A 22871-nucleotide genomic window follows, 5' to 3' on the forward strand; every position below is an offset into this window, starting at 1 on the left:
GTGTGTGTTCTCTCTCCCTCCCTCCCTCTCCCTCTTTCTGGGGCCCGTTTTTAGCCGCCTCGGCCTCCAGAAGATGGGTGGGGGCTGGCAGGTAGATGGGGCGATGTGGGCGGGGCAGCCTCGTCCCGTGCAGGCCAGATTAATGGTTTTGGCGGGCCATATCCAGCCCATGGGCCGTAGTTTGAGGACCCCTGTTCTAGAAGATTCCAAATGGAATGGGACAACTTCTTGTGGCCATCTCACTGCGGGACAATTTCACACGGGATAACTCAATGCAATAAATATTATCCACCATTGTTCTTTTGACATTATTTCCATGGACAAAAATGGAGATAATGTTGAAGAAACATTGGAGGATAACATTTGTCGCGCCGAGTTATCCCACATGGATTGTCCTGTGGCGAGTTGGCTGCGGCAAGATGGCCACGGCAAAATTCCTGTGCTGGGTTGGCTGGTGGCAGGATGGTTGGGATGAGTTGGCCGCAACGAAATGGCCGTAGTAAGGTAGCCCCAGCGAGTTGTCCTAGACCTGATTCTCAAATCCCTGAAAGTAAGTTTTTTTTGGTCTAGCTGTTATTTTTAAGATAGCGCCATGGTGGCGCAGTGGTTAGAGTGCAGTCCTGCAAGCTACGTCTGCTGACTGCCGGCTGCCTGAAATTTGGCAGTTTGAATCTCACCAGGCTCAAGGTTGACTCAGCCTTCCATCCTTCCAAGATCGGAAAAATGAGGAGCCAGATTGTTGGGGGTAAGAGGCTGCTTCTGTAAACCGCTTAGAGGGGGCTGTAAAGTACTATTAAGTGGTATATAAGTCTAAGAGCTATTGCCTTTCCTTCCTTCCTTCCTTCCTTCCTTCCTTCCTTCCTTCCTTCCTTCCTTCCTTCCTTCCTCCCTCCCTCCCTCCCTCCCTCCCTCCCTCCCTCCCATGGTGGTGCAGTGGTTATAATCAATATTGCAGGCTGACTCTGCCCACTGCCAGCAGTTCAATCCTGACCGGCTCAAGGTTGACTCAGCCTTCCATCCTTCCAAGATGGGTAAAATGAGGAGCCAGTTTGTTGGGGGACAATAGGCTGACTCTGTAAACCGCTCAAAGAGGGCTGTAAAAGAACAGTGAAGCGGTATATAAGTCTAAGAGCTATTGCCCTTCCTTCCTTCCTTCCTTCCTTCCTTCCTTCCTTCCTTCCTTCCTTCCTTCCTCCCTCCCTCCCTCCCTCCCTCCCTCCCTCCCTTCCTCCCTCCCTCCCTCCCTCCCTCCCATCCATGGTGGTGCAATGGTTAGAATCAGTATTGCAGGCTGACTCTGCCCACTGCCAGCAGTTCGATCCTGACCAGCTCAAGGTTGATTCAGCCTACCATCCTTCCAAGATCGGTAAAATGAGGAGCCAGATTGTTGGGGGAAATAGGCTGACTTTGTAAACCGCTTAGAGAGAGCGAGAGCTGTGAAGCGGTATATAAGTGCTATTGCGTGTCATTGTTTCTTTTTCTCCCCAAAGCACATGAACCGTATTTGATTTCTTTCCTATTCATCCTTCAATGAGCAGGAGGGATGTGAGGCAGTGCCTCACAGAGCCACCATTTATGCCCAGTTGGTGGAGTCCAAACGCATGTGGTCGTGGAACAAGCTGTCTCCCATTCATATCCAAGCAGAAGGTGTCCAGAAGACCATTGTCTTCCCACCAGAAATGAACATTTGCCCTGGTGCACCTTCCGTCTGTGACATCCAACTGAATCAGGTGCCCACGCGTGACTTCGTGCCACTCAGTGAAGTCATCCCTATGTTCAGGTGAGGTCTATCTTGTGGTGCTGTTTTTAGGGATGTGTGCGTTTTTCCTGATACAGATAATGCTCAACTTACAACCGCAATGGTGACCAAAATTTATGTTGCTAAGGGAAATTCGTGACGCAGGTTTTGCCCCGTTTTATGACTTTCCTTGCCACATTTGTTAAGTGAATGGCTGCAGATTGTTAAATTAATAACTCTTGTGACCCAGGCCCAAGTAGTTTGTATTAAATGCAAACAGTTCGAAAACAAACAGACTTTATTAGAACAGCTGAGAATTAACTCATTCTCAGCGTAGTCCAAACTAAATGAAAGCAAATTCTTCAAAACACCATTCCTCAGTTTATCACCGACCTTGGGATATTTAGGCAAACTGCCAAAAGCTTTCCTTGGCAAATGTTCAGAAGCAGAAGACGCCGACAAGAAATGAATACAGTGAAACAAGAAGCAAATCTCTCAACGTTGTTTTCCGGCAAAGAGCCCAAGAGCCGTTGCTGGTCTTTTAAGCCTTATGGGAAGGGCCAATCATCTCTTGGCCTTACTCCTGAGTTGTCCTTTTTGCTTTAGCTGCTCCTGCCGTCTGGCAGCTCTTCTCATGCATGCACTAGGAACAGGCTCCTCCTGTTCCTCTGCCTCTCTACTGTCAGCCTCTGGAGGCTCCAAAGTCCGCACATCACCAATGGCCCTGGCTCCATCTCTGCCTCCGACGCAGAGCCCTCATCCAGGCCTTCCCCAGCCTCCAGGACTGGCCCATGTTCTTCCTCAGCCTCCTCACTGTCCGACTCCGCTGCCAGCTCCGCAGACTGCGGGCGGACCACAACAATTACCCAGTTGTTAAGTGAATCTGGCTTCCCCATTGATTTTGCTTGTCAGAAGGGTTGCAAAAGATGATCACATGACCTCGGGACACTGCAACCATCATAAGTATGAACCAGTTGTCAAGCATTCGAATGCAAATCACATGATCATGGGGATGCTGCAACAGTCATCAGAGTGAAAAAGGGTCATAAGTCACTTTTTTTCAGTGCTGTTGTAACTTTGAATAGCAACCGCACTTAGACTTATATACCGCTTCACAGTGCTTTACAGCCCTCTCTAAGCGGCTTACAGAGTCAGCCTCTTGTCCCCAACAATTTGGGTCCTCATTTTACCCACCTCGGAAGGATGGAAGGCTGAGTCAACCTTGAGTCTGATGGGATTCGAACTGCAAAATTGCAGGCAGCTGGCAGTCAGCAGAAGTAGCGTGCAGTGCTGCACTCTTAACCACCGCACCACCGAGGCTTCTCAGTGAATTTAGTGAATGGTCACTAAATGAACTGTTGTAAGTTGAGGACTACCTGTATATCTTGTATGTTTATTTTGTGTGTCTGAGTACATTATAAAAACAATGACTATCAACCTGCCTTCCAATGAGGACCTGTATACTGCACGAGTCAAAAAGAGGGCTGTGAAAATATTTACAGACCCCTCACATCCTGGACATAAACTGTTTCAACTCCTACCCTCAAAACGACGCTATAGAGCACTGCACACCAGAACAACTAGACACAAGGACAGTTTTTTCCCAAACACCATCGCTCTGCTAAACAAATAATTCCCTCAACACTGTCAAACTAGTTACTAAGAATGCATTACTGTTAATCTTCTCATTGTTCCTATCACCCATCTCCTCCTACTTAAGACTGTATGACTGTAACCTTGTTGCTGGTATCCTTAAGATTTATATTGACTGTTTCCTAATATGATTTGATTGCTTATTTGTTCCCTATGACAATCATTAAGTGTTGTACCTTATGATTCTTGATGAATGTATCTTTTCTTTTATGTATACTGAGAGCGTGTGTGTCCTTGTGTGTCCAATCACACTTGGCCGATAAAGAATTCTATTCTGTTCTGTTCTGTTCTATTCTATTCTATTCTATTCTATTCTATTCTATTCTATTCTATTCTATTCTATTCTATTCTATTCTATTCTATTCTATTCTATTCTATTCTATTCTATAAATGCTGCTTAACATTTAACCACCCAGGTGAAAAGCTGCCATTTAAAAGGAGCTGATTTCACTTTGCTGTTTTCCACAGTATAGATTTCAGTAAGCCGGTCAGCAGAGCTTCTGCGTCCTACACAGTGAAGCTGAAACCCATCAAGTCTGGCAAAGCCCAAGTGGTCCTTTCCTGGTGGGAGATTGACATGGATCCTGCTGGGTCCATCAAATGCTCGTTGGCCCCATACTGGGTACAAAGCACTTTTGAAGAGAACCCGGTAAGCTTTCTAACACTTTGTTGCCTTACCAAGAATTTCATGATAATAAGGATACCAACATGAGGGACGCGGTGGCTCAGTGGCTAAGACGTTCAGCTTGTCGATCAAAAGGTCGGCAGTTCAGCGGTACAAATCCCTAGTGCCGCGTAACGGGGCAAGCTCCTCTCTATTGATTGGAAACCAGAGACATTTTTGTTAGGAATATTCACTAGAAAATATATTAAAGAAATAAAATACTTAATTTTACATATCATAACAGCCGCACAAATATCATATCCACAAAATTGGGGGGGAAAAATACACCAACAGAGGAAGAATTGATAAAAATTTTTTAGAGTGTGCCAAGATGGACAAATTAACAAAAGAACTTAAAGCAAAGGAAGATACGGAATACTATGTAATATGAAACAAATGGTACAACTGGCTGGAGATTAGAAATAGTGAACAATAATGAAAGGTGAGAAATCATAAATGTAAAATGTTTATAGGACAATGTATAAAATGTATAAACTTAGTATCATGAATGTTAGGAATTATAGTGTAAATAAGAGAGAATGGGACAAGAAGGAAATGAATAGTATAAGGGGAATTGGGGTAATATGTAAATATTAGAAGATTACCGTTATGAAAGAGTTGAAAAAAGGGAACATATGTGTTTTGTGTTTGTTATATTGTGTTGTGTTATAAATACACATTTGTTTTTTTTAAAAAAAGAATAATCTTGCTGTTTGCTGCTGGAGTTCCATGTTTTTTGCTCAATTCCCCCCCCCCCCCCAACGAAAGCCTTTTGCGACATTGCTGAAGTTAATTGCCAATTAATTCTCCTCTGCTTTTTCAAATTGCTCTTTTATCCCCTTGTTTTCAGTGGAGAGACCACTGGATGCAGTGTGTTTATTTCCTTCCAAATGAGGAACCTGTGACCCAAGGCCGGAGCGTGGACTTGACGTCTTTCCATGATGATTACTCTATGTGGTATAAGCTTCAAAAAAGCAGGTAACTCAAGATGTGGAACGGAAATGGGAGCCGTTGACCAAATGAAGTGTGTTAGACAGGAAAGTCTTTATTTTCTTTATCTCTGAAAGCTGGGAGATTATTAGGGAACATCGGACAACAGTCTAGGGCAGGGGTCTGCAACCTGAAACACTCAAAGAGCCATTTGGACCCGTTTCCCACAGAAAAGAAAACACCGGGAGCCACAAAACCATTCCCGTGCCTGACTATTTCTTGAGCGGCCACAAAACTAGCATATTTAGTTGAATTAAATGTTCTGTTTTCTTCTGAAACTTTTTGTTTCTTGGATTTATCCATAGTTGGCCTACCAGGGGTTGAAAAGCTCAGTAAATCGCATGCTAGTGGGTGTCGCACTTTGGCAATTGTGACACATATTTTAAATGACAGGGAGCCGCAGCAGAAGGGTGAAAGAGCCACATGCGGCTCCAGAGCCGCAGGTTGCTGACCCCTGGGGTAGGGCAGTGGTGGCGGACCTTTTACTCACTGAGTGTCAAACAGGTACATGCTTCTCACGCTTGTGTACCATTCGCACTAATGCGCGAGTCCTTCCCATGTGCTGTGCGGGCAACCGCATCATCTGTGCATGCATGAAGCTTTCATGCACACCCCCCACCGTGTGCTGCGTGTGCAACCGCACCATCTGTGCATGCGCACAGCTTTTGCACACACTCCACTGTGCGCCGCACACGCAATTGCACCATCTGCGCATGCATGTGGTTTTTGTGCGCACAATGCATGTGCTCAAATGCCGTTGGCGCATGCGTGTGCACTGCACACCAGTACTCGTGTGCATGCATAAACACGCGTGCACGCACAGAAAAGTTCTGAAAACCAGCTGGGTCCCCTGAATTGCACTCATGCACCATGGAGGCCCGAACAACAGGCGGGGCGTGCGCGCATGCGCAGCTGCAGGTGACTTGGGTGACAGCTCGCGTGCCTGGAAAAATGGCTCTGCGTGCCACTTCCAGAACACGTGCCATAGATTGGCCATCACGGGACTAGGAATTCTGAGCATCTCTTAAAATGTTCCTTTGTTCCATAATTTTGGCTCGAGTAAGAGCTGATTTGAGAGGCAGGAGTCACCTTGCTCAAATCTCGTTAATTGAAAAAAGTCAAACTGTAAAGGAAGAAAATAAAGGGATAAAAGGCTTAATGAGCGGAATCTATAAAATATTGTTGGAGGAAGAGGAGAGGGGAAATTTAGGAAAGATGGTATGGGAAACTGATTTGAAGATACAAATAGGGCAACAGAGTTGGGACAGAATTTGGCAACAAAGAGTGTTGAGAAATATGTCAGTAAGAATAAAAGAGAATTACTACAAAATGGTATGGAGGTGGTACTTAACTCCGGTTAGATTAAGTAATATGAATCAGCACTATTCAAATAACTGTTGGAGAGGTTGTGGGGAAAAAGGAACGTATTTACATATGTGGTGGGAGTGTAAATTTGTGCAAAAATTGTGGAAGATGGTGTTTAAGGAGATAGAAGAAATTGTAGGAATAAAGGTAGAAGAGGCACCAAAGGTAGCATTACTCTCACTATTGGAAGATATAAAAGGTGAAAAAGAGACTAAAGAATTGATAATAAATTTGTTGACCGCAGCAAGGCTAATGATTTCTAGGAATTGGAAGATACAAGGTGTTTATAATTTGGAAGAATGGTATAAGGAGGTATGGGATGTTGCCATAAATGATAAATTGACCTGCAATATTAAAGTAAGGAGGGGTATAATGAAGGTAAACGATTTTAATGGAATTTGGAAACAGTTCCTAACATATGTGTTTTCTGGAGGAAGAGGGATACAACCACCAGAAGAAACTTTAAGATTCTGGAAGCAGGAATGATCCCGAGAGGTGGGGGAGCACTTGTTTGTTTGTTTGTATTCTGTATATTGCAATATATTATATATTATGATTCATGTATGTTATGTATGTTAATTTCTTTTTTTATATATGTTAATAATAAAAAAATACGGGAAAAAAAAGAGTCACCTTGCTAATAATAGTCAATCCTATTGAACCGCCATGGGCGAGTAGGCGGCAATATAAATTTAATAATGAATAAATAAAAAAATAATCAATCCTGTGGTTTTAGAAATGAGGAATCAAAGACTTCTGAACACACTGAGAGGCCAGTGTGCGTGTGTCAGGCTCACCTGTTATGGAACCGGCCACGGTTTGGAGAACAGAATGACTGGGACCGCACATTGTGCTATTTGCAAGCTCTGAAGAAGGTAAGATTTACAGGATCACCTGTGACGACTTCCTACCTTGATGTCTGGGTTGCTTTGTTCACTAAGGAAATTATCCCTATATTAACTCTTATTTAGTCTTCCGTTGCGAACAATACCAGTAATTTGTTTTTCTAGGTCTCTGTAAAACATTGTTTCCCAAGCTGGCATCTTCCAAATGTATTAAGATTGCAGTCTTCCGAATCTTTAGCTGATATGACAGATGCTAAAAGCCTTTGACATACAGTAAAATAAAAATTAAGAAATCAAAGGTTATGATTTGGCATGCTTATTACAACAATTAGTTTTGCAAACCACTAACCTTATTAAACACATACTTAAATACCGTATGATTGTTGAGTTTAGTCTGAACCAAAACAGTAACTTCTATAATGTTGACAAGCTAGATTAAATTCTCTGATTGAATTCTGTAATGCTAATTCTGTGGAACACCTTTTACTAAGGAACTGTAATCAGATTTGTCTTCTCTTTAGACCTGTATTCCCTGACCTCTGAGATTTAAGTAAAACTTACTCAGATATTTCTGAGGCTACATTATTTCTGAATTTCTGAAGGTCTGAAATATGATGACTCATTAATGCAACTTCATAGTCCTGCTACTCAGTCATATTTATTGTGATTTTGCACATTACCTTGCTAGGACAATAAGCTATTATTCCTGCGGGTGAAAAAAAAAAAAAAGCAGATCTCATATTTTTATGACAAAACGTTTCAAACTTGCAAGTTTGAAAGTATAATCAGTAAAAAATGATCCTAATTTGTCAAGCATCAAGCATCATTTGAACAAAAATATATTCACTGACATAAGAACTTACTGGAGAGAGTTTTCCTTGTTAGGGTCTCATGGTAGGATTCCCCAGAAATAGAAGAAAACTAGATTTTTTAAAGAAATCTTTTAGTTCTTGTGCCTTTGAATAAGTAATGACTCCTGGAGATTGCCTGAAGTGTCCTTACAACTTTCTTGGCAAAATTTCAGAAGTGGTTTCCCATTGTTGTTGTGGCCCGCCGGCGGCCAGCAGACCTGGCAGCAGAATCGGACAGTGAGGAGGTTGGGGAGGAACTTGGGCCAGTCCTGGGGGCTGGGGAAAACTCAGACGAGGGCTCTGAGTCAGAGGCAGAGAGGGAGATAGACAGCAGCGAGCAGAGGAACAGTTGGAACCCGTTCCCAGTGTGCGCATGTGCAGAGCTGCCAGAAGACAACAATTAAGAAAGCAGGGTCGACTCGGGAGTAAGGCCACACCTTGGAGATAATTGGCCCCTCCCATAGGATATAAACGAGGAGCAAACGGGACGTGGGCTTTTGCAGGAAGCAATTAGTTCATTTGGTCGATTCAAGATTGGAAAGTTCTGTTCCTGACTCTCATACAATCTGTACCAAGTTTGGCCTTGCCCTGCATTTCGAAATTGGTTCTCTGGCAGCGTTCCAAGTGAGATACGGTGGGTGTTGATAAACATTCCTCTGAAAGACTGTTTGCCAAAGCCTTGCTGACTGTGAATGACAGAAATTCACAGTCGTGTAAATAAAAGAGGTTTGGCCGGAATAAAGACTTTGCTTCATGCTTTCTAAGGAAGCCTAGGTCAGAACAATTGTCACCTTCCTAGGGCTGAGAGAGAGTGACTGGCCCAAGGTCATCCAGGTGGCTTTGCGCCTAAGGCAGGACTAGAACTCACAGTCTCCCAATTTCTACCATGTTTCCCTGAAAATAAGACCCTGTCTTACATTTTTTTGAATCCTGAAATAAGTGCTTGGCCTTATTGCCATGTGCTCAAAAGCCCAATTGGCCTTATTATCAGGGGATGTCTTATTTTGGGGAAAACAGGATAGATAGATAGATAGATAGATAGATAGATAGATAGATAGATAGATAGATGATAGAGAGAGAGAGAGATCTGGATAGATTGAGAGAGAGAGAGAGAGAGATCTGGATAGATGATAGATAGATAGATAGATAGATAGATAGATAGATAGATAGATAGATAGATAGATAGATAGATAGATAGATAGATGATAGAGAGAGAGATCTGGATAGATGGAGAGAGAGAGAGAGAGAGAGAGAGATCTGGATAGATGGATAGATGATAGATAGATAGATAGATAGATAGATAGATAGATAGATAGATAGATAGATAGATGATAGAGAGAGAGAGAGATCTGGATAGATAGATAGATAGATAGATAGATAGATAGATAGATAGATAGATAGATAGATAGATAGATAGATAGATAGATTTATTTATTTATTTATTTATTTATTTATTTATTTATTTATTTATTTATTTATTTATTTATTTATTTATTAAATTTTTATACCGCCCCCTCTCCCGAAGGACTCCCGAAGGGGCGGTGAACAGCCAGAATTAAAAACACACAATACAAATATTAAAATACATTAAAACAAAATTAAATTATCTTTGGCTTCTCCAATTTTAAAACCCCTTACCCATAAAATTCACCCAATTAAAAATTTTAACCCAGCCCAGCTTGCTGAAATAAAAAAGTCTTCAGGGCCCGGCGGAAGGTCCGGAGGTCCAGGATCAGTCGTATCCCTGGGGGTAGCTCATTCCAGAGGGCGGGTGCCCCCACAGAGAAGGCTCTTCCCCGGGGGGGTCGCCAGTCGACATTGCCTGACAGACGGCACCCTGAGGAGACCCTCTCTGTGGGAGCGTGTTGGCCGGTGGGAGGTTATCGGAGGCAGAAAGTGGTCTCGTAAATAACCGGGTCCTAAGCCATGGAGCGCTTTGAAGATGAGAACCAACACCTTGAAGCGCACTCTAGATAGATGATAGATCGATAGATCGATAGATGATAGAGAGAGAGAAAGATCTGGATAGATGGATAGATGATAGAGATGGATGGATGGATGGATGGATGGATGGATGGATGGATGGATGGATAGATAGATAGATAGATAGATAGATAGATAGATAGATAGATAGATAGATAGATAGATAGATACCGTGTTTACCCAAAAATAAGACCCTGTTCTTATATTTTTTTGAACCCTGAAATAAGCGCTTGGCCTTATTACCATGCGCTCAAAAGCCCAATTGGGCTTATTATCAGGGGATCTCTTATTTTGGGGGGAAACAGGGTAGCTTGAAGCCAATCTGACTCTGCCTCTCAGAAATCTACCTGCTTATTTACCTGGGAGGGGAAGTTGTTTGAACGAATGGCCCTATTGTCAATCAATCTTGTTTTGCAAAAAGTTAATGGGTCAAACCCTCAAGCCAAAATAAATAAATAAATAAAAAGTTTCTGAAATCGGCTCCCAAGATACTGTATATGGATTTTTCTTGCAGGTAAGCTGCCTGCTTACTGTAAGTAATGCATCTGTTTGTTTCCTTGAAATACCTTAAGTGCTGCTTGATGGATGAGAGAGCTTTAGACAGCCATCAGATAAGAGCCACCTGTAGTCATGCCCATCAACGCTGCAGACTTTTCCTTGGGTTGAAACTACTAAGATGCTCCTGTTTTCTTGGCAGGTTCTTAAGCCGAACAGCGTCTGCTTGAGCATGAGTGACGGTAGCCTTCTCCCGATCTTAGCTCATCACCTTGGAGCAGAAAAGGTACAAAGCTACCCTGTTTCATTTCCTTTTTTACAGTATCAATATAGTATACAGGTAGTCCTCGACTTACAACAATTCTTCTAGTGACAGTTCCATGATACAACGGCACCAGTAATAGATTTCACTTACCTTCGCTACCGGTTCAGAACTGTGAGCGCGTATGCGTGCTTGCTTCATTCGCACACGGTGCTTCTGCGCATGCGCAGAACCTTCTGCACATGTGCAGCGCATCAGTGATGACATCCGGGTAGGTAGGCGGAGCCTCCCGCCACCGCCACTACTGATTTGCCCGAACCGGTAGAAACCCACCACTGAACGGCACTGAAAAAAGCGAGTTATAACTGTTTTTCAGACTTAGATATAGATAGATAAATGGATACAGATATAGGTATATATCTATAGATAGATTAGAGGGAGGGAGAGAGAGAGAGGTAAAGATATTGATCAGGGGTCCCCAAACATGGCAGCTTTAAGACTTGTGGACTTCAACTCCCAGAATTTTCCAGTCAGCATAGTTGGCTAGAGAATTCTGGAAGTTGAAGACCACAAGTCTTAAAACTGCCAAATTTGAAGCAGTGGTGAAACCCAAATTTTTTTACTACCAGTTCTGTGGGCGTGGCCTGGTGGGTGTGGTGTGGCTTTGTGGGCATGGCAAGGGAAGGATACTGCAAAATCTCCATTCCCACCCCACTCCAGGGGAAGGATACTGCAAAATCCCCATTCCCTCCCCACCCCTGGGGGGGAAGGATATTGCAAAATCTCCATTCCCACCCCACTCTGGGGCCAGCCAGAGGTGGTATTTGCCGGTTCTCCGAACTACTAAAAATGTCCGCTACCAGTTCGTCAGAACCTTCTGGATTTCACCCCTGGTTTGAAGACCTCTGATATAGATCATAGATAGATAGATAGATAGATAGATAGATAGATAGATAGATAGATAGATAGATATCGATGGATGAGAGAGAGAGAGAGAGGATAGATAGATTGATAGATGAAAGAGAGAGAGATGATAGAGAGAGAAATGATAGATAGATGATAGAGAGATAGATAGATAGATAGATAGATAGATAGATAGATAGATAGATAGATAGATAGATAGATAGATAGATAGATGATAGATAGATAGATAGATGATAGATAGATATAGATGGATGAGAGAGAGAAAGAGATGATAGAGAGAGAGGATAGATAGATTAATAGATGAAAGAGAGAGAGATGATAGAGAGAGATGATAGATATAGATAGATAGATAGTTAGATAGATAGATGATAGATAGATAGATAGATAGATAGATAGATGATAGATAGATAGATAGAATGATAGGTAGATATACACCCACCCACGCATCTATATATATTCATATTTTTTACGTGTGTGTGTGTGCGTGCGTGCCAACCATGACACAAAGTCCCAGCTATCCAAGAGAGCATCTTCCACTACATTCTGCAGTGACACAGTCTTGTTGGTTTAATTAATCAGCTCCTGTGAAGCAGATGCTTGTGCCCGAATGGGGTGAGCTCACAGCTGGTGTTCTTTGTGAGGTTTCTCAAGAGTACATGGCAATCTTGGAAAATGTGTCCCAGCCCACAAACAGCCGTTTTGCTCTACGCCAGACTCAGAATGTCCTGAAAGGATGTTCTCCGGAGAGCTGTGACTTTGTGTCATGGTTGATTCCCAACCCGAGAACAGCTGAGGGTACTTTTCTATGCACAGCCAGCTGGAAGCTTCTTTGCAACCAGTCAAAAGACTGGTGGAGCACGGGAAATTGCTAGGAAGAGTCTCAGAATGTCCCCACCATAATGTGGAAGGGAATAAATCATTTCTGTTGGCAATATAGTTCATTTGCTGTCACCCGGCTTTTTTCAAACTTGGCAGCTTTAAGATGTGTGGACTTCAACTCCCAGAATTCCCTAGCCAGGATGCTGAGCAAAGCATTCTAACCCCATCCCAGGACTTCTGAACCGGTTTAGAATAATGAAGCCAGCCTCACAATCTTCTTCATTTTAGGTGTTTACGCTGGAGGGTTCTTCGCTTTCTCGCTCACTCATGCAGAAAGTAAGTAATATGGGTTTTTTTTGGTCAAGACTTTGCAAACATAGAGTGTTGTTTCTCAAAGTCACTGTGTCTTCAGTACCGTACTTTTCGGAGTATAAGATGCACTCCCCCCACTCCAAAAGAGGGTGGAAATGTCAGTGCACTTTGCACATCGAATACGGTCATTTTTGGCCTTCCGAAACCCCGCCCTGTGTGTCCCATTCTTGCAAAAATGGGACACACAGAGCAGGGATGGGTGCGATCTGCCTGCGCAGATCGCTTCTGATGACATCAGGGTCAGTGGGCGGAGCCTCCCACCGGTTTTACTACCGGTTCTGTAGAACAGGTCCAAACTGGGGGCAACCCACCACTGGCGCAGAGGGTTTGGGAGGCCTCCAGAGTGCTCCTGGGGACTGAGGAGGGCAAAAACCGGACACACAGAGGCCCAAAACTTTTTCTTCTTGTTTTCCTCTTCGAAATCTTGATGCGTCTTATACTCCGGTGCGTGTTATAGTCCGAAAAATACAGCATACTGTTCTCTCCTAGGTGAACTCCCATTGACTCATTATTTTCCCACCATGGTTTGGTCATGAAACATTAGCAGCCTATATTTATCTTCCATGCTGGGCTTAACTTCTTGCTATTCTTAGCAGTAAGAAATGTCCACTGTCCAGTTGGCGAATCCAGAAAAAGAAACTCCTGGGACTGCTATTTTATCGAGAGTAAATGGACTGTGGGCGGCCCGTGGCGAAAGGGGAAATTAACTATGCGTGCATTTGCACGGAAAGCTCAGCTGGTTTAATGTCAACTGTCCAGTTGGCGAATCCAGAAAAAGAAACTCCTGGGACATTATTTTTACCGGGAGTATAAACTTTACTGAATAAATCCACATTGGCACAGAAGAAGCAAAACCGGCTGTGAGGGTCCCACGCATAGATCATTCCCGCTTTTCCCCACGGGCCACCCACAGTCCATTACGTCCACCAATCCCTTCAGTTCATTCTGTTTTGGGAACCAGCCGATTATGCTGTGGCATCTGCTCTGGGTGTCCTTGAGGGGGGAGCAATGTCTCACGAGAACCAACGATGCTGGGAGGCTGTTCGCCCCACCTTTGCATTCCAAAACACAACACACCCCTTATTCTTTGTCAAGCTGCGAGCCAAGCGGCATATAAGGTGAATGTTCGAGTTAGTCTTGACAGTCAGATCCCGAAATAAATCAATACTGGTAGTCCTCGACTTTTGACTTCAACGGAGATCAGAATTTCCATTGCCAAACAAAGCGATTGTTAAGTGAGTTGCAGCTGGTTTTGGGCACTGCAGCACTTTAAGTGAATAATACAACTGTTAAGTGAATCTGCCTTCCCCGTTGACTTTGTCTGTCAGAAGCTTGAGCTCAGGGCCTCGCAGCTCTCATACATACATACTGGATGACAGGCGCTTGAATTTTTGATCATGAGATTGTAGTGCTGGGACAGCTATAAATTTGAGGACCTGGCTGTGAGTTGCTTTTCCGGTGCCTTTGTAACTTCAGACGGTTGCTAAACAAATGGCTGTGTAAATTAAGGACTTCCTGTAATATTCCAAGAATAAAAATCACCTGAAAATTGCAACACTTTTCATTGGAAATTGCATTCCAGGTGACAGAGTCTCCCATTGCCAGGGAAATGATTTGTTGCTCCTACTGATTTACAAGAACAAAAGATTTACAAGAACAAAAGAACAATCCTCCTGTTTTGTCTTTATGTTTTATATAAACATCAAATCTACTTATATTTTATAGTAGATATGTATATTTTACAAAAATCAAAACTGAGTGACGTTGTTAGTTACGAAGTTGTGCCCATCGCGACTTCATGGACAGCGTTCCTCCAGGCCTTCCTGTCCTCTACCATCCTCTGGAGTCTGCTTCAGTGACTCCATCCAGCCACCTCGTTCTCTGCTGTCCCTTTCTTCTTTTGCCCTCAATCTTTCCCAGCATTAGGCTCTTCTCCAGGGAGTCCGTCCTTCTCATTAGGTGGCCAAAGTATTTGAGTTTCCTCTTCAGGATCTGGCCTTCTAAAGAGCAGTCAGGGTTGATCTCCTCTAGGACTGACCGGTTGGATCGCCTTGCAGTCCAAGGGACTCGCAGGAGTCCTTCTCTGGCACCAGAGTTCAAAGGCCTCAGTTCTTTGGCGCTCAGCCTTCCTTATGGTCCAACTTTCACAGCCATCCATTGCAAGTGGGAAAACCATAGCCTTGACTGTATGCACTTTTGTTGGCAGGGTGATGTCTCTGCTTTTTAGTATGCTGCCTAGATTTGCCATGGCTTTCCTCCCCAGGAGCAAGCGTCTTTTACTTTCTTGGCTTCAGTCCTCATCTGCGGTGATCTTGGAGCCCAGGAAAATAAAACCTCTCACTACCTCCATTTCTTCCCCATCTTTTGAGTGCCATGGACAGTATCAAAATTTGATAAGTGTCAATATTTACTGTCAATGCTTTTCCTGCCCCCATCGCTTTTTTAAAAAAAAATTATTCACAAGAGCATTAACAGTTTTTCTTTTGTTTTTCTTTCCCTCCCCCCCTAAAGATTTTTAGGGCCAACCGTTTGGAAGATAAAATTACAATTCTAGAGAAACACCCGGAATTGTTAACCCCCTCCGATTTTGAAGACAGAAAGGTAAGACATCTGAGCAGGCAATTCCAGTTGGGGAATGGAGGTGCTAATGATGTGCTTTTCCATCATTAGGGACCAGGGTTGGGAGGGATCCTTTTGATCTTCAGCCCAGCAATTTAGGGATTTTCCTAAATTTGGATTTCCCAGACTTGGAAAATGTGAGCCAAAGAGGCTTTCTGGGAGAATTGGTTACAATCTCAGTCTCCGGTTGCGTTTCCTTCTCCTGAAGATCATTTCTGTGTTCTGGAAGAAGTGAATGCAGGGGCCATAATTCAATTCAAGATAATGAATGAATGAATGTGTCAGGTTTTGATGTCATCTCAAATAAATTGCACTCCCAAACAATTAATCTTTGCTGAAATATTCCATTTATTGAGTATAATAGATCTGGCCTCGACTTCGTCGTAGCCGATACTAACCCTCTGACCCCCAAACCCTTCCCTTTCCGTTCCCCAGTTCCCATCTTCTCATTGGCCATCTTCCAAGTCAGTCTCCCCAGGTTCTGACCTCAACCCACAGGAATGTCCCCCCTCCCATCCCATCTCCTAGGGGATATTATCTACAGGGAAAATAAGTAGGTGAAAAGTCAAGCCTCGTCTCCTCCTTTTTATGGCAGCATCAGAATGCTGACAGAATGAATGAATGAATGAATGAGACTGCAGCCACAATTTTCCTTTTAGCCACAAGGAGAATATTTAAAATTGTGCCGCTTTGCAGGGTAGGAAGAGATTGACCAAGTAATAGTTGATTTACACGTTGAAAGATGGCTGTGGCTGATGATGAAAATTGAGTTTTTCTGGGTTTTTCTACCCACATAGGCCAGGTTCAAATATTCATCTCCTTTTTTCCCCCTTTCTCTTTCCCTGAGATATCCCTTTTAATTGCTGAGCCCTTTTTCTCTACGAGCTTGCTGCCGTGGCATAATCTGTTTTTCTGGTACGCCCGGACGGCATTGGATAGTCATCTCACCAGTGATGTGACTGTCCTTCCCCAATCGGCTTCTCTCCACCTGATGACTGTGGAATTCAAGGTGAGGACATTTCCTGTAATAATTTGTTTTGGTTTCAAACTTCTTTTGTCTGAGGAATGTATTTTATACCTCCAGCTGAACATTTTGCTGAGCTCCTTGATTGTCCTATGGGGTAGGAAAGCAGAGGATTATTGCTCAAATTAATATCTATGAACTTCTATGTTCTCTCTCCCTCTTCTATCTATATCTATCTAGCTATCTCTATCTATCTATCTATCTAGCTATCTATCTATTTATCTATCTATGGTATTTATGTATCTATCATCTCTATATCATATATCTATCTGTCTATATCATCTATCTAGCAATTATCTATCATCTATCTATCTATGAAGTTATAGGTAGCTCTCGACTTACAACTACAATTGAACCCAACATTTCCATTGTTAAGGAGAGCTTTCTTCCTTCCTTCCTTCCTTCCTTTCTTTCGCTTACCAGAAATTTCCCCTAAATAAACTGCCTCTTCTTAAGTATCTGAAGTCATTTCATTACAGACTTTCACTCCATTTACATGTGTTGTATAATTATAGAAATCTTTCAGTGTATTTATGCAAACCTACTCTTCTCAGTTATATAACTAGTCACACTATGGCCGAGAACGTCTGCCAAATATAAAGTTTCTAGTATATGATTTGACACTGCAGACTTCTAATGCTATGAACCAAGAATTAGTTCACAGTATAAGAAGTCTGCAATGTCAAATCATATACTAGAATTTACAATGCTGAGAAAGGCTTCTTGTTTCTTCCTCCACTAGGATTTGTGGCGAATCCGAAGCCCTTGTGGCACCTGTGAAGGTTTTGATATGCGCATTATGGATGACATGATAAAGGTGAGTTATCACCTGGTGAAAGGCCAAATGAATCATCACATGTAGGGCAGGGATGGGTTCTACTTACCTTTACTACCGGTTTGCAATGGTAGCGCGCGCTTCTGCGCATACGCAGTTAACTCTTCTCTGCACTCTTTCTAGAGTCTCAACAACAAAAACCAGAAAAAAGTCTAATAATGTAAGAACAGCAACACTTCCATGCCTTTAAAAAATAGTACTAATCTATTAAAAAATAATTACGAAGCTCTGCAGTGGGGCAATTGTATAACAATCCCAAGCAAACAATACAAAGCAGCCGTGGTAATCGAAATCTTTGCCGCAGCCAAAACTCTTAAGCCAAGAAACGAAAGTTCAACGATGTTGCTTAAAATACCGAGTTACTCCCACAAGGACCTTTGTGCCACATCCTTTTCGTGATAATAAGGGGTTTGCAAGTTCTCCACCCTCATTGTTGGAGAGCATAGGGCCAATTAACTTAATTGCAAAAATGTGTAGTTATTGGAAAGTACTACTTAGAAATGTCTGGGATGATGGCTTTAATGAGTCACATTAGCAGCTGTGAGGGTGTAGCAAAATCTGCTGTGAAAAGGGCACAAACACGGAGCCCTTCCCTGATTAATGAAGACAAATCCTTTCCGGGTTTCCTCGTAATGCCCCCTGCTTTGGACCAGTGCCTATGCCACAGGTTCACTTGGGCTGCATATTAGGTCAAACCTGGGTTGTACGTTTTTGTTAAATTTGCATTCGGCCGAAATTAAACAAACCACTTGACCCCTGAGGTCTGACCCAATGTGTGAACCCAGCCGGGATGGGCTTTTTTTTTGTCTTCCTGGCTTTAGAGGAGGAGCAGGTAGTGTCAACCTGTCCCATTGGCATTCACAGGAATAGAATAGAATAGAATGCAGAATAGGAATGGAATGGAACGGAACAGAAAACAGAATAGAGAACAGAAATAATAGAATAGAATAGGATAGAATTAATTGAATTGAAAATAGAAAGAATAGAATAGAATAGAATTAATTGAACTGAATAGAGAATAGAATAGAATAGAATAGAATAGAATAGAATAGAATAGAATAGAATAGAATAGAATAGAATATAGAAAAGAATAGAGAACAATAGAGAACAGAAAGACTAGAATAGAGGAGAGAAGAGAAGAAGAGAAGAGAAGAGAAGAGAAGAGAAGAGAAGAGAAGAGAAGAGACGAAACTTTGGAGGTCTTCTAGTCTAACCACCCGCTTAGGAAGGAAACCCTACACCACTTCAGACAAATGGTTATCTAATCTCTTCTTAAAAACTTCCAGTGTTGGAGCATTCACAACCTCTGAAGGCAAACACCACTCTTTTTTGGAGTAGTACCATAAAATTATATATCAATGGAAAGATAATTTAATCAAGAATGTAATGCAATAACTTTTATGAAGGATTTGCTATTAGAATAGCAGTTATAGTATAAAGAAGAAAAGTGAAACACGTAGAAAAAACGAGATATACAAAAATGATCAGCATGTCAGTTAATACTTAGTTGGGTAACCTTTAGCATGAATGACGGCCTTACAAGGTCTTCCCATGGAGTGAACCAAGTCTTTTAGCTCTACAGCTGCTATAACGTGAAACCAAGATTGAATGATGGCTTCTATTAACTGGGTTTTATTGCTGGGACTAACAAATTTCTTTAGTCAGCTCCATAGATTTTCAATTGGGTGAAGGTCTGGGCTATTCCCAGGCCATTCCAGCAGTAGAATATGATTATCTTGAAACTCAAAAAAAAAAAAAAAAGTGTTATTGGCCATCAAATCTCAAAAATACACTTTTCCCAAGAGGTTTCCACAATTTTTGCCACTATTGTACTTCCTCAATACTTTGGAATTTCAAAGAAGTGCTTCTTTCTAAATTCTGCATTGCTGACCCAATTTTTCTCGCCACGTCTTTTAGAATTCCTTAGACTTCCGAGAATCGAGGGAAGCTGAGCCCCATCCACTTTGGGAATACCCATGCAAATCCACCTCTGATCCTCTCACGGTTCTGACGTTTGACTTCCAACAAGCTTTACCAGAACATCCTCTCAGGGAAGAAGGCATCCTAAACGTGTCACGGTCAGTATCCTGGGGGGGAAAACTAAACTGCAATATTTAATGTTTTACAGGATGTTCCACAAGACACTTTTTCCGAACTGGGATGACTTCCGCTGATGTGGACTTCAACTCCTAGAGTTTCTCACTCACGGTGGCCTTTGCTTTGAATTCTGGGAGTTGCAAGTCCAGCCAGCTGGGATTTTCACAGTTTGGGAAACCCTGCTCTAAGTTACTGTATTTTTCGGCGTATAAGACGCACCTTTCCCCCCCCTAAAATGGGGTGAAAATTTAGGTGCATCTTATATACTGAATGTAGCCCTGCCCACCCACTGGCCCCCACCTTTTGGCCTCTGCCTCCCAGCAGTTTATGTCCTTGCAGCAAGCAGCAAGAAGAAACAGCTTCAGCACAGCCTAATTAGTACAAGTTGATTGGATCGGCCTCCCGACTGTCAGCTGTTTTGCTCTCAGCTGTTTTGCGCAGGCCTCTGCTGTTTGCTGCAAGGAGGTAAATTGCTGGGAGCAGATTTTTTTTCTTGTGCTAACCAAGCTATCTGAAAACGAAAATGAAAGTAAAGCAGGCTGTTTAAAGTGAAGCAACTGAAATAAAAAGGGACGTTGAGCCTTTAGAGCAGGGGTCAGTAACCTGCGGCTCTGGAGCTGCATGTGGCTCTTTCACCCCTGTGCTGCAGCTCCCTGTCACTCAAAATATGCATCCCAACGCCCATGTGTAACACCTGCCGGCACGCGATTTATTGAGCTTTTCAACCCCCAGTAGGCCAACCATGGATAAATCTAAGAAAAGAAAAGTTTCAGAAGAAAACAGAATGTTTAATTCAACTACATATGCTAATTTTGTGGCCGCTCAAGAAATAGTCAGGCACTGGAAGGATTTTGTGGCTCCCGGTGTTTTCTTTTCTATGGGAAACGGATCCAAATGGCTCTTTGAGCATTTAAGGTTGCAGACCCGTGCTTTAGAGGAACTCTTCCTTAAAAATAGGGTAGTTTTGCAGTGTCATAGCTTAATGAAAACAATCTCTCACATATGAGGCAACATATTGTTCTTAATGAATAATGTATAAATTATCTGGTACCATATGAATGATTTGATTTATAACGATGTTTATTTCTCCTTTCCAAATACAGCCATCTGTTGCCTGGCTGAACATTTCTTTCTCAAACATATACAGAGTCTGTGGGGTTATCATTGCACCCAATTATGGTGTTATTGCTGCACCAGCTGTAAAACGGTAGAATATGCCGTAAAAAATCAATATTTGCCTGCAGAGCGGTCCTTATTTAAACATCAAATGTACTTTTTTTTTTGAGAAAATATCCCGTAAATTCATCGTGGCAAAACGTTGGGCGTTTTAAGATTCTTTTTTTTTTTGAGATTGTTTTTCCTAGAAATCAAGCGAGGAAGAATTTCCTTTTGGTAGTCAAACCACTTTATCTGGAAACAACCAAGCATTTCATGCAAAGTAGAAGGAATGCAAACATCTTGTGGAGATTCTCAGTCATCCAGGTCATGTTTTTTTCCAAACGTGCTTTTCCAAAAAGCAACTAGACTTCCTTGGGTTTTTTTTAAAAAAAATATTTCGCTTCTTATCCAAGAAGCTTGTTTTTCCCCCTTCATCAAGATTTCTCTGGAACTCTAGTTTTCAGTTCTGAAAACTAGACAGTTTTGTTTTTCTGGCAGAGTGCATACAGTGTTTGGTCCTGATTAAGATTTAGCATTTCACATAATGGGAAAGTAAACCATAAGTCATTTTAAATGGTTCTTTCAGCGTGTGTTTGCCCTCAAAGTAGGCTCCTCTTTGCCCTTTTATATAGATTTCTGATAAAGGAAAATAACATTCATATTTCAAAAGGAGTTTGTACACTACATAATGCATGTGTTGGTCCATCAGTATTTTTCAGGGTTTGCAGGAAATCGATATTTAAGAATAGTAAAGATAAAGATTCCCCCTCGCACATATGTGCTAGTGGTTCCTGACTCTAGGGGGCGATGCTCATCTCTATTTCAAAGCCAAAGAGCCAGCGCTGTCCGAAGATGTCTCCATGGTCATGTGGCCGGCATGACTCAGTGCCAAATGCGCACGGAACGCTGTTACCTTCCCACCAGAGGTGGTCCCTATTTTTCTACTTGCATTTTTTTACCTGCTTTTGAACTGCTAGGTTGGCAGAAGCTGGGACAAGTAACGAGCTCACCCCATTAGGCGGCACTAGGGATTCGAACTGCTGAACTGCTGACCTTTCGATCGACAAGCTCAGCGTCTTAGTCATTGAGCCACCGTAAACCATAAGTCATTTTAAATGGTTCTTTCAGCATGTGTTTGCCCTCAAAGTAGGCTCATCTTTGCCCTTTTATCTAGAAAATAGTGTTTTTCTAGATACAGGAAAATATTGTTCATATTTCAAAAGGAGTTTGTACATTACATCATGCATGTGTTGGTCCATCGGTATTCTTCAGGGTTTGCGGGAAATCGATATTTAAGGATATCTGCGCAAGGTGGCGCAGTGGTTAGAGTGCAGTACTGCAGCTCCTTCAGCTGACTGCTAGTTCAGCAGATCAGCGGATCAAATCTCACCGGCTCAAGGTTGACTCAGCCTTCCATCCTTCCGAGGTGGGTAAAATGAGGACCCAGATTGTTGGGGGCAATATGCTATTTAGTATACTGTCTTTGGTGTAAGCCGCCCAGAGTCCTCGGAGAGTGGGCGGCATAGAAATAGGACTAATAAAAATAAATAAAATAAATATATAATTTTGCAGATGTGCGAAGAGTCACGGAGCTGTTCTGTGGATGGAATACCATCTGGCACCTAACATTTCCATCAGCACAGGACTTGTGCAGGATTCCAATGAAAAGGTTAGTTATGTTCTGTTTCAACTCTGCTGCACAAGGAGTTGGCAAGCTGGGACAGCCATCATATTGAATTGCTGTATAAAAAAGAAAAGGGGGGAAAAAAAGCCATCAATTCCACTCCGTTCCAGTGCCTAATTTTGAGCACTTTTGGAACGGATTCAATTGTAGTAGTTGCCGGAAATAACGCAGGAGACAGATTTCATAATTAATGGCGGTGAATCTGCCGTTATAATTAAACGGAGTGCATGCAATTGGAAGCTCCTGCAAAGCGTATTGTGCAGTGTGGTTAGGATGGACAGGCTTACTAAGGACCTACAACAGAGAACAGGATTTACTACAGATGTAGATTGGAGTTGATGGAACGTAAAGTTGAACTGGGACTCATTTCAATCGAACTGCTTGGAGGCTTCACGAGCAATTCTGGGATTTAAAGTGAACCAAAAATACCTTTATGCTATAAACGCGCTATGCAAAATATAGTAAGTTGCAATATAATCATTGGAATTTTAAA

General features: G+C 42.4%; 1 protein-coding gene across 1 annotated transcript in view; it reads left to right on the forward strand.

The window, feature by feature from the left end:
* PRMT7 (protein arginine methyltransferase 7) overlaps nucleotides 1–22871 on the forward strand; it is a 40676-nt gene that overhangs the window by 14062 nt on the left and 3743 nt on the right. Inside the window, exons 7-17 of the mRNA XM_070952675.1 lie at nucleotides 1539–1780; nucleotides 3860–4040; nucleotides 4906–5033; nucleotides 7147–7285; nucleotides 10787–10870; nucleotides 12878–12925; nucleotides 15473–15562; nucleotides 16428–16589; nucleotides 17347–17421; nucleotides 19357–19517; nucleotides 22267–22363. Coding sequence (XP_070808776.1) covers nucleotides 1539–1780; nucleotides 3860–4040; nucleotides 4906–5033; nucleotides 7147–7285; nucleotides 10787–10870; nucleotides 12878–12925; nucleotides 15473–15562; nucleotides 16428–16589; nucleotides 17347–17421; nucleotides 19357–19517; nucleotides 22267–22363 — 1407 coding nt within the window. The remainder of the gene's footprint in view (nucleotides 1–1538; nucleotides 1781–3859; nucleotides 4041–4905; nucleotides 5034–7146; nucleotides 7286–10786; nucleotides 10871–12877; nucleotides 12926–15472; nucleotides 15563–16427; nucleotides 16590–17346; nucleotides 17422–19356; nucleotides 19518–22266; nucleotides 22364–22871) is intronic.

Source organism: Pituophis catenifer, unplaced genomic scaffold (genome assembly GCF_029215685.1).
Source record: "Pituophis catenifer annectens isolate HBS135680 unplaced genomic scaffold, rPitCat1.0.hap2 SCAF_13, whole genome shotgun sequence".
Lineage (NCBI taxonomy): Eukaryota > Metazoa > Chordata > Lepidosauria > Squamata > Colubridae > Pituophis > Pituophis catenifer.